This window comes from Labeo rohita, chromosome 25, assembly GCF_022985175.1.
Source record: "Labeo rohita strain BAU-BD-2019 chromosome 25, IGBB_LRoh.1.0, whole genome shotgun sequence".
NCBI lineage: Eukaryota > Metazoa > Chordata > Actinopteri > Cypriniformes > Cyprinidae > Labeo > Labeo rohita.
In genome coordinates this window covers 18,795,377-18,808,056 of record NC_066893.1, presented here as the reverse complement: position 1 = coordinate 18,808,056, position 12,680 = coordinate 18,795,377, and the positions used below count along the sequence as shown (strand labels likewise).

Below are 12,680 nucleotides of genomic sequence, written 5' to 3'. Positions count from 1 at the left end.
TTTCAGAACTGCGTGTACAGTACCACTTCCAGAGTGTGCGTGTGTCAGGGGTCCGATATGACTGGAAGGGGTCACTCTGGCAACCCCACCACAGGAAACAGGAAACTGTGACACCACGTATCTCTTCTCCAGCTTCTCTCTGACAACAAAAAATATTCGTATTTTTTTTGTATGTACCATTTGATGATAAACAACGACTGGATCATGAATGCAAAAGTTTTTTTTAGAGAAGATCAGTTTCACAGAATGACCCTAGATGGCGCTGTGTACAAAAACATCCCAGCACTTACCGCATGACCATAATTCTGCTAGTGCACCAGTTTGAAGCTTATCATATGTCTGAAGTTTGATTTTAGAAGCAAAAGTTGGGATTTGAAAAACGAAATATTTTTAAACCAAAGTCGATAGGTAGGATTAGGCTGGTTCAGGGCCTTAATTAAGTGGACTACAAGTAAACACTATTTAAGTTTTAGCTAGTGTTAGTGAGAACCAATTAATTGAGAATGAGACCCGTGAACCAGTATAACCTTGTTGTTTCCATGCATGGAAAACCTCCTGAGGATTATTTCCTGTTATCTGTTAAGATATCTTAGCTCCCACAGCTCTACCTGAGCAATGGAAACTTACTGATGTGAGAAATGGAAAAAGAATTAGAATAGTGTGTTTTCACTGAGGAATAGTAGCTTGCTTCAGTTCCGAGCTGATATCAAACTCTTATCCGAAGGAAGTGATATGCCATGGAATTGTGGAATCTGACCATTTACCAGTATTTAAAATGTAACAAATATGGTACACAGAAATAGTTTGCCCGAGAACTGTCAAAATGTTCATTATTTCCTCACCAACATGTTGTTCCAAACCGGTATGCTATTATGTTTTCTAACTAGGAATGATACATTAATCTACATAAAATAAACTCTACATACAATGCTGTTCATAAGTTTGGGGTCAGTATGATTTTTAAAATGTATTCGAAGTCTCTTCTGTTCATCACGGCTGAGTTTATTTGATCAAAATGCAATAAAGTCCGTAATATAGCGTATTTATTATTAGAATTTAAAATAACTGTTTTCTATTCAAATATATTTTACAATGTAATTTATTCCTGTGATGCAAAGTATAATTACTCCAGTCTTCAGTTTCACATGATCCTTCAGAAATCATTATAACATGCTGATTTGCTGCTCAAGAAACATTTATTATTATTATCAATGTTGAAAAGAGTTGGGCTGCCTAATATTTGTGTGGAAACTGATAAATATATTTTTTTCCTGATGAACAGAACATTTAAATAAACAGTAATTATTTAAGATAGAAAACTTTTGTAATATTATAAATGTCTTTACAGTCACTCCTGTTTAATTTAATAGTTGTGTTCAATCATAAAATTTGTATAAACAAAATGACACCTGCTTAGGACCATTAGGATAAATAAATAAATAAATAAAACATATAAATCATAATAATGAGCCTTTAACTGCCACAAAACTTGCTAACTAGCACATTATTAGAAAACACCTCAATCGCTCAATCGGAGATATTCTTGTCTAACTTACATCCCTGCTTAAGCATCGAAACAATGGAGGTCGGACTGTTACAGCTGATGTAAGGCGGGTCTGAGGTAAGATGCTCATGTCAATCAACAGGGCTCAACGTTAAGGATTTTTTCTATTGGCCTGGTTGGCCCATTGGTTCAGATTTTTACTGGCCCTGCCACACACACAAAAAAGCTGCTGTTATCATTGTTTTTGACTTATGTTATCTTTTATTTTAATTAATAAGCTCATATGACACCAAAAATTTACATACCAATTAAATGGTACAGTTCTCGATTTCAATTTCACACCAGAACCTACTGGCCTAACGAATATAAAGTTCAAACATTATTTGTTTGTTCAAACATTCTTTCATTATCATTAACATTTGATTATAAATAAAAAAGATGCTTTAGGGAAAAACAGCAGATAGACTGAAAGAACGCAAACTTAGACTCTGCCAGCAGGTGGCGCTTATGGAATAACAGTGATATTTCGTTTTTTTGGCTACGGCTGTAAACCAAGCAGCTGTGCTTATGAACACTACTTTAAATGCATTATACAGAGGCAAATGGAAGGAAAACAGCATGTAAACTTTTCTTAAAATAGTCAGTTCCCATCAGAGACACATTTACATAAACCCCCGTTTCAATATTTAGGATATTCCAATTTCGCGCCATTGTGAACCGTTATCCAGCTCTGCCTGCTACAGTATTTTTCCTATTTGCATTTGTCTCCAGCGTCTCTGGCCTCTGTTAACAGATGTTTAAAGAGTTCGTAATATTTCCACACACATGACATTTTGAAAAATGATTGCATGCAGTTCGTTTACAAGCCTGGAATAGATCGTTTGAAATATGTCCGGTCGATCGGTGCATGTGTACTCCACTAAATAAAATATAAATTAATCATTGTTAAAGCTACAAAGTTAATCGTCAGGACAAGTATTTTGACATACTTTTGTAGGCTATTTGTCCGTCAGAGACACGTCTCTCTGTGATTGCTTGACATTTTAAATGAACAAGGCTTAAAAACACTTGCAAATGCTAAACTTCAGTGACGACGCGGCAATGGCCCAATCGGGCCAGTGACAAATTCGTCAACTGTCCCGAGCCTCTTTCACGCTGGCCCCGGGCCATCGGGCCCTGATCAACTATTGTGGGAGCCATTTGAAAAAGGGGATATTATTTTTACAGATTAATTAAAACCACTACATGGATTTTTATCATTATAGGGTAGATTTGTACATACACTGCCAACACACGTTAATGTTCAAACAACATGTAAAAGTGAAGTTAGCATCCGATGACCCCTTTAAGAGATCAAGTCGGCGACACTGACTCTGTTCTCTGCAATAGTGATGCGCCTGTATGCATGTTTTATACGAGAGTATTTGTTTTCTATTTTAATTGGTTCATTTAAAAATAGACATTTTACTTTATAGATAGCCTATATTTTTCATGCCTGTAAGACAAGTATACACGGAGTTTCAAAGTTTCAAGCTCAAGTTCACAGAGACCGAAACGGCAGAAAGTGCATCCTGTTTGCTTTCAGTTTTTTACAAAAGCTCAACTTTTCGTTGTTATTCTGAGTACACACAAATAAACGATGAGTCTTTACAGATTCGAAAGATGTATTACTTTTATCTGCATGACCAAAAATAATGGAGTATTTTAAGGGCAAGTGACCGCACCGCTGCCTCCATCTGTCGTGCTCCATCTTCCCTCTCAGCTTTTTTCTAGGTTAACATTGAGTGGGCATGTAAATTTGCTGCTACATACATCTTTCAGATAAAAAGCCTTGAGGTTGATGAATGATAGGTCAGCATTTGGACGTCCTGCCCGATGTACTATATTACCACATAGACCAGCCGTTAACAATCTGTCCGTCACGGACTGCCTGACCTTGCCACTTCCTGTGGACTTCTGCAACTAAGTAACTAATGCAATGTTTGTCGACCAAGCCTCTTCTCGTTGGCTATTAGGGGGCAGCCCTAGTCACTGTCATCCTTTATAGCGCAAAAAACATGTCCTGTCTATGCTAATTATGTTAATTATAGATTGTACCTACTCACAGCAGTCTTTAACCTGGCATATTTAACATTGCGCTATTTACACCCATGGAAAGCAGACAATAAACTGACTTTAATTCGAAAGATACGTCTGAGAACACACTTTCTATTTATCATGGTAGAGGTAACTGCATTTAAACAACCCCTGGATGCTTCAAAGATTGTATATGGCATGACGCATGCTGATCAAACATAGCGGCGTCATAATCTAAGCACAACTCACTTCTGAAGCTCCAGCTGAGTCTTTAGTTTCTTCTTGGCCCCTTGAGTGAGGTCGTATTTGTTAAGATCCTCTTCTGTGAGAGCGAGGAACTGAAAAAGTGAATAAGGAGATCATAATTTAGATAAGCTGTAGTGGGAAAGAAAGATGTATTTCTTGGCTGCAATATCCGAAATCTGTTCCCTAAACATCTCTTCCAATAAATTTAACCTCTTATCTGGGTGACAACTTTAAGTCGCGTACCTCCTCCATGGTTAGCTGTTTGAAGACGGGGTAGTACTTATGCAACCGGAGTTTACGAAGCCAGTCCAGGATGCCGTTTTGCTCCGGGCTTGGCTGCTGGGACTGGACCTGGGGTGCTGGGTTTGTGAGGTGCGTCTGTGGTGGGCTGGCCTCCCCTATGGGTACAGGAGTGCCAGGGAGGATGGCCACTGCTGTCTGAGGAGGGAGAGGGGGCAGGTGGGCAGGGGAGCTCTGCGGGTGGGGTGCATGGACGCTTAGGACAGGCTGGATGCTGGCGACACCACAAACAGGCCTGGGACAGAGTGAAAGAAGGTTTATGGATGGAGATAAGTTGGATGTGAACATGTTTGTTGTGAGGGAAGGTTAAACTCACCTGCTCGCTCCTCTGTACTGAAGCAGACAGCCCAGATCTGAAAAATACGAAAGTGACAAAGTGTGATTAAAGGGGACCTATTATGCAAAAATCACTCAGTCGACTTTTAAAGCGGGACTTATACATTTGTGACAGCATGCAAAGGCACCTTGAGACCAGCTATGTAATTATTTTTTATTGCGCTGTGCTACCCGTCTGTGTAATTCATAAATGTGCATTTATGCACAGTACAATATGATGACTGACTTTTAAACCGATTCCGTTTCAAACATATAAGGCTAAACGGCAGATTGTTTTGTTTTGTTTTTGCCGGTTCTTAAAGCTCCGCCCTCTTCTGAAAAGAGGGCAGGGAGCACCAGCTCGTTTGCATTTAAAGGGACAAACAAACATTTTGGCGCATTTTGGCTCATGCCCTAAAAGTGGCAATTGTAACAAGCTTTAAAAATTATTTTGGGTTGGGTATTTTGAGCTAAAACTTCACATACACACTCTGGGGACATCAGAGACTTATTTTACATCTTGTAAAAAGGGGCATAATAGGTCACCTTTAAGAAATATAGCTATTTGTATAGCTTTATTTCAACAAAAACACAACAAAAACAGTAATGTTGTGAAATGTTATTATAATTTAATTCTTTTTTTTATACATTTTAAAAATTTTAATTTCTAAATGTTCAGCATCCATTATTCTATGCTTCAAAATGTGATATTCAGGACCATTAAAGTGTTTAAAAAATTAAGTATTTTCAGAACAACTAAGAAATTACTTCAAAACAAGAAATTACAATCAAAAACACAAAAAACATTAATATTGTGAAATGTCATTACAATTACATTTTTTTAAAATATATTTAAAAATTTTAATTTCTAAACATTTCAGCATCCATTACTGTAGTCTTCAAAGTGTGATTAAGAAATATAGCTTTATTGGACATGAAAAGATTCAATCTCATGGGTGAATTTGATGTGTGAATTTGAATTTGAAAAAAAAAAAACTATTTAGGATGTTTTAAAAAAAATTAACAAATAAATAATAATAATTAAATAAATTAATAAATCCGAAAAATTAAGAACTTTATTTAAACAAAAACACAGTAATACAGTGAAATATTACAATAAACTAAAATAATTATAATATATTTTAAAATGTAAATTTCAATTTCTAAATTTTCAGCATCCATTTCTCTAGTTTTCAAAGTTTGATTAAGAAATATAGCTTGATGTGACAAGAAAAGATTCAAATGAATGGTTAAATATTACATAAAAATATAACAGAAATCTAAGTTAAAAATATAAAATTCATCTCAATAATACATAAACAAAAAAAAATAATAAACATGTATCATTTGATTTGTATACACAAAACGACTCCTGCTTAGGACCATTCTTTTCACAATTCTTTCAGTTTTAATTAAGTGTGTGTTTTTTTGTGTTTTTTTTTTAAATATAAAAATAATTTAAAATTATTTATTTATTAAAAAAAAGAATTTGTATAAACAAAACCACCATTTAAAATTTTTTAAATAAATATATTTTCCAGACAATTAAGCATATTAACTTCCCCTCCCCCACAATACACAATATATATATATATATATTGTATTATTATTATTATTATTATTATTTTTTCATAAAGCAGTAATGATGGAGATTTTTGGGGAATTTCAGTTACGAGAAATGCAAAAAAAAAAAAAAAAAAAAAAAGTCTTTATTTTCTTGAGGCAAAATTATTTTTATTTCTCCCTTTGATTTTTAGGTGAAGTATGAGCCTGGGCATTTTTTTTGACAGGTTTTGTTATCTTCAATAAAATCTTTCTCTGATATTTTCAAATAAAAGGACCAGACTCTTTTATTTCCCCCTCTTACCATGACTTATCTCATCCTCACTTACACTTACATTTTTTCCCCCATGAGCCCAATTCAAAAGTACGGCTATAAAACTGACATATCAAAGCTATAAAAGCAGTACAGTCCCCAGCTCTGCTCCAGATGGACAATTTGCACTGATGCTATTCCAACTACAGGCTATTGAGCTGTAAACAACTGTAATATTAATAATAATACTGTCCACAAGAATTACTTTGTTTATTGCAGAGCCCTCACTTACAGTATTTAATGGCTAAAAACTACACTTAACTAAAAAACACAATATCTACGACAAATTATCAAGCAATAAGAATTTTGCTCTTGGTACTATCAGAGGGGGTTTCCGTCCCTTCCCCCACTGCTAAAAATAACATCACAGACACACATCTAGGTTCTAGTGGCCCTCATCCTATTAATAGTTTCCCAAGATGAGGTCACTTCTGAAGCCTTCCAGCACAAGCAGGTCAAATCAAATCCCCAACGAGCTGAAACAAACTCCCCATTTTGACAAGAGATGGTGTGGTCCAGAAACAAACGTCTATGGTGGCACATTTGGGACGAACCATTGCGAGACAGGAAAAAGGGGCTTACTTGTGCTAGTAGGGAGCTGAGGTGCAGGTGAAGTGCTGAAGAAGAAACGGACTTTGTCATGTTTGAGAACTTGAGGCGGAAGGGAGGTCAAGCATCTGTGGAGAAGAGTAAAACTTCACAAATTTGATTTAAGAAATGTATTTTATATTGAACAAACCAAATAAATGGATAATTATATACACTAGTATACAAAAGTTTTTGAACAGTAAGATTTTTAACATTTTTAAAGAAGTCTCTTCTGCTCACTACGCCTGCATTTATTTAATTCAAAATACAGCAGTAATATTTTGAAATATTTTCACTATTTAAAATAACTGTTTTCTATTTGAATACATTTTAATTATATTTTGCTAAGATGAACGAAATGACTCGAAATTTTTTTTTTTCATTTTGCTGAATGAGACTCAAAGGTCCAAGTTGGTAAAATGATCCGAGCTTCACTGCTACTGAGTATGGCGAAAAACATCTTATTTTCTCCTACAACTTGAGAGAAGAACATCGTTGCACCTTTTTGTTTGTAAACAGCGTTAACAAACTTGCACTTTCTTAGTCTTTGCGCGTTCGCTTTGTAAACACTGGGTCTGTAGTTCCGTGTGACCTTTCAACATGATTCAACAGTACGTAGCGTAGTGAACGCGCATCCCAGAGCCTGTGCTACATGAGCTTTTGTGCTTAAAAAGTATACAAATTTTTATTTTCCGAAAAAAATGACAGATCGTTTCACTAGATAAGACGCTTCTTCCTCGCCTGGGATCCCTTAGAGCTCTTTGAAGCTGCATTTAAACTACATTTTGGAAGTTCAAAATCGGGGCACCAATGAAGTCCATTATATGGAGAAAAATCCTAAAATATTTTTTCTTAAAAACCATAATTTCTTCACGACTGAAGACAGAAAGACATGAACATTTTGGATGACAAGAGGGTGAGTACATTACTAGTGAACTGTTGTTCTTGAAGTGGACTTCTCCTTTAAAAAAAACATTTTACTGTTCAAAAACTTTTGACTGGTAGTATATATAGGCAGATAGATAGATAGATAGATATTTTTTACATGCACCAATAAAATATTTTTGATTTTTTAATACATTAAAAATGCCACTCTGTATTGTAAATGTTCAGTTTACGATCCAGCCCTAGAAAAAACATGATATAATTGAGAATCTGTGTATCTCTTTGTGCATTTCATGTTAGGATTCAAAAGTAGAAATACCGTGGATCTAGTTCATGAGTGGAATCAATTCCAGGCATTTGGGGTAGAAGCTTCTCCAGACATTCATCAGGAAACAGCTGAGAGAGCTGAGGAGAGACACAACAGAGTCACAATCACACGTTTCTAGACATTACAACTTGTCAGTGCTCAACACATTCACATTCTCAACTTCACAGCACTGATTATAAAGCATTTTTCGACTTTCCAGTCCAGTTGCGGGTGAGAAATTGAGATGAATGGAATTGTTAACATTTATTACAGACCACTTTAGTAGTTTATTTTTAAGGCTTTTCATCTTTACGCACTAGCTCAACATTTCTCACGTTCATGAAACACAACACACATGACTCACTCACCTGGGAGATGAACTCCACCACTTCCTGAGGGGTCTTGCTGACAGTCGACAAAGTGGAGTCGGACCACAAGGCCTTTAACCAAGAAAAACATGCCAAGTACGGTTTACATTATAGCTACGTTATAGCTGTTATATATAAAATATGACACGACTACAAAAAATACCTGCTTTTTATGGGGATATACACTGCAGTTTGATTTTTAATGTTTTTTAAAGAATTCTCTTATGCTCATTAAAGGGACAATATGTAAGATTTTTTTATCTTAAAAATATCCAAAAACCACTAGAACAGTGACCTTTCTTTAATACGTTAGCTCATGATTTCTGCCAGAGTCCTGACGGATTGCATCAGCTGTGTGGATGAAGACTACAACTCCCATGATTCCACACTCAATCACTGCATCATTAAACTATGCTTTTGTTTCTTTGTTTATTTTGAATATGCACTCTCTAGGCAAAAACTTACATATTGCGCTTTTAAGGCTGTATTTACTCGATAAAAATACAGAGAAAAGTGTAGTATTGTGAAATATTATTACAGTTTAAAACACAATATTAAAACAGTTTAAAATATAATTTATGCTTGTGATTCAAAGCTGAATTTTCATCAGCCATTATTCCAGTCTCCAGTAAAAAGTTAAAAAGAATTTACTCAAAATAAAAATCTATTCTAACACTGTAAGTCTTTGGTATCACTTATTTTTAGCAATTTAACACATCCTTTAAATTATTACACATAAAAGTATTAATTAAAGGAAACAAACATTTACTGAACACAAACTTGCAAATGGTAGTTTATATTGTTACAAAAGATTTTTAAATAAATGTTGTTCTTTTTAACTTTTTATTTATTAAAGAATCCTGAAAAAAGTATCACACGTTCCGAAAAAAATATTAAGCAGCACAAATGTGTCCAACACTGATAATAAATCAGCTTATGTGACCATGGACCACAAAACTAGTCATAAGAGTCAATTTTTTAAAATAGAGATTTATACATCTAAAAGCTGAATAAATAAGCTTTCCATTTTTGTATGGTTTATTAGAACGGGACAATATTTGGCGGAGATACCACTATTTGAAAATCTGCAATCTGAGGGTGCAAAAAAATCAAAAATCACCTTTAAAGGTGTCCAAATGAAGTTCTTAGCAATGCATATTACTAATCAAAAATTAAGTTTTGATATATTTATGGTAGAAAATGTACAAAATATCTTAATGGAACATGATCTTTACTTAATATCCTAATGATTTTTGTCATAAAAGAAAAATCAATAATTTTGACCCTTACAGTGTATTTTTGGCTATCGCTACAAAAATACCCGTGCTACTTATGATTTTGTAGCCCAGGGTCACATATAAGAATAACTTTTAAAGGTTCATGTGACACTGAAGACTGGAGTAATAATGCTGAAAATTCAGCTTTGCATCACAGGAATTAATTACATTTTAAAATATATTCACATAGAATACAGTTATTTTACACTGAAATAATATTTTACAATATTACTGTTTTTTCTGCATTTTTGGTCAAATAAATGCAGCCTTGATGAGCATAAAAACATTAACATTAAAAATCTTACTGATCCCAAACTTTTGAACAGCAGTGTAATATATATATATATATATACACACACACACACACACACACACACACATATATATATATATACATATATATATATATATATATATATATATACACATACAATATGCAGGAGACTTCAAATTTTCAGATTTTTGTAAGACTGCACTGGAAACTGACACAAAACTCACCTCCAGGATGTATTCTGTTGGTTTGTCTGATTTGGGTGTAACTCCTCTCAGTTCAATTCTTTCCACATACACTGAAAAAAGACAAGCAAAAAAGACAAGCACCATGAGTATAAAGATTCAAAATTGTTGGTTTACAGAAGGCTTTTACATTGTAATAATAATATTAAGAAATATTTAAGTACAAAAATCAGCACAACAAATGTTCAATCCTGAGTATCAGCCTCTCTGAAACTGGACATGAAATACTCTGTAGGCAGAAAGTTTATTGCTGTAGCATGCATATGAAATTATATTCGCTATACAGATTTGCCCTAAAATGCTGGAATGTTTAATTTTTGCATTCCACACAACAAAACTTAGTTACATTTACCTCAAATAACTGAATGAGTTACGTTCAGTCCCCAGGCCTTGAATAAGAATCAGACAAATACTCTCCAAAATGTATTATGGTAGTATTATCACAGACTGTTTGGATTCTATTAGAGGAGAGGAGTATGTGAGAAAATCCTCCCGAACTTAACCTCTCAGACGGTTTCTGGCAGGTTAGAACTCATTTGAGCACATTTAGCTAAAAAGGAAGAACCTGCGAGGCAAGAATCTGAGCCTCCAGGAAATTCATTTCACAACATATTTTGATAGCAAACCAGCGACTTTACTGCTTTAAGACAAAGTTCAAAACAGGGATAGAGGGACAGAAGACAATATTTGTATTGTTATAACTTTTTAATTAATATTTAATATTTTATTCAGGACACATTAAATTGATTGTAAGTGACAAAGACGTTTATAATCTTACAAAAGATTTTCATTATAAATAAATGCTGTTTTTTGTAGCTTTCTAATCATCAAGCAACCTGGAAAACATCTGTTTCAACAAAATTATTAAACGCAGCACAACTGTTTTCAATGTTGATAATTTAACAAATGTTTTTTGAGCTCCAAATCAGCATATTAGAATGATTTCTAAAGGATCAAATGACACTAGTCCAAAGTAACAGCTGCTGAAAATTCAGCTTTGCATCACTGCAATAAATTACACTTCAAAACATATTCAAATAGAAAACAGTTCTTCTAAATTGTAATATCTTTTCATATTATTGCTATTTTTTATGTATTTTTAAATCAAATCCAAGTTGTCTTGGAGAGCAAAAGAGACTTCTTTTAAAAACATTACAAAATATATATTACCAACCCCAAACTTTTTGAATTGTAGTGTATCTGATGTTATATAAGTGTGACTCAAGTGTCCAGCTGAAGAGTGTTCATTTGCACACACACACTCACACAAGTGAGCGGGAACACATCCGGAGTCTGCTCACCGTAAACATGGGCGAGTGTGTTAAATATACCCTGCAGAGTCAGCACTTCCTGTAGTGTGTGTGTGTGTAGAGAGAGAAGGCTGAATGGAATCCTGTGAGTTCAATGCATCATATCAAAAGATCTGAGAGCAGTAGATCGCCTCCAACTCTTTCATTCATTGAGAGCTACTACTAACACCAAAAAAGGGTCTAGAAAATGTGTCATACATATTTGGAGTGACATGAAGGTTAGTTAATGATCACAGAATTTCCTTGTTTTCTTGTTTAATGGTGCACCGACACTTACTTTAGAGCTTTTTTAGAGTCTCATTTCTTTCCTCATCTCCAGCAGGCAAGTGTGAGCTCATCTGGAATGTTCTGAAGAGGAGGAGGCTTTTCCCTTCAGCAAAGAAAGATGCCTGTCTGCTCCTCCCAAACCACCCACCAAACCCCTTATTACACTGTGTTTTTATACGTGTGTGTGTGTGTGTGCCGCCGAGTGAAAGTGAACCACAAACCCAGAGAGAGGTCACCGCCAGAGGACGAAAGAGATTTGTGAAGTGGTTTGAGACGACAATCACACAGCACAGACGGACAAAGACGGATGTGTGAAGTACAAACGGGATGAGATGCAAAACAACTTTCATTTGGAAGAAAAAATCATTTAAAGAGCATTTGCTCATTTGCAATATGTCATGAAATCGTTCCCTGACTGTTGTTATAATTCAGATCTGTAATATTCAGACGTTTTCGTGACGTTTACAGTTAAAGGGGTCATCGGATGCAAAGTTCACTTTTTCATGTTGTTCGAACATTAATGTGTAAAAATGTAAAAATCTATCCTATAATGATAAAAATCCATGCAGTGCTTTTTAATTAATCTGTAAAAATAAATGCCTGTCAGAGGCCGCTCCCACGATAGTTGATTGACATGAGCGTCTTACCTCTGTCACAGTCCAGTAACCTCCATTGTTTCGATGCTGGAGCAGGGATGCAAGTTAGACTGAGTGACTGAGGTGTTGTGTTGCTGGATGTAATAATGAACATAGTGGTCGTCATTTACTCCTGACATCTGAGCCGCTGAAGATGCAGTGGATTATGTTTGTTTGTGAAGGGAATGCGGCTCCCGATCTACATATATC

The 12,680-nt window shown here is 35.0% G+C and overlaps 1 protein-coding gene across 2 annotated transcripts in view; it reads right to left on the bottom strand.

The window, feature by feature from the left end:
• zcchc14 (zinc finger, CCHC domain containing 14) overlaps positions 1-12,680 on the bottom strand; it is a 41,161-nt gene that overhangs the window by 7,743 nt on the left and 20,738 nt on the right. For both annotated transcript variants that reach the window (XM_051099166.1, XM_051099167.1), the window contains exons 3-10: positions 10,241-10,311; positions 8,466-8,537; positions 8,110-8,195; positions 6,900-6,994; positions 4,443-4,479; positions 4,070-4,361; positions 3,830-3,918; positions 24-139 (exon numbers count right to left, since the gene is read on the bottom strand). In XM_051099166.1, coding sequence (XP_050955123.1) covers positions 24-139; positions 3,830-3,918; positions 4,070-4,361; positions 4,443-4,479; positions 6,900-6,994; positions 8,110-8,195; positions 8,466-8,537; positions 10,241-10,311 — 858 coding nt within the window. The remainder of the gene's footprint in view (positions 1-23; positions 140-3,829; positions 3,919-4,069; positions 4,362-4,442; positions 4,480-6,899; positions 6,995-8,109; positions 8,196-8,465; positions 8,538-10,240; positions 10,312-12,680) is intronic.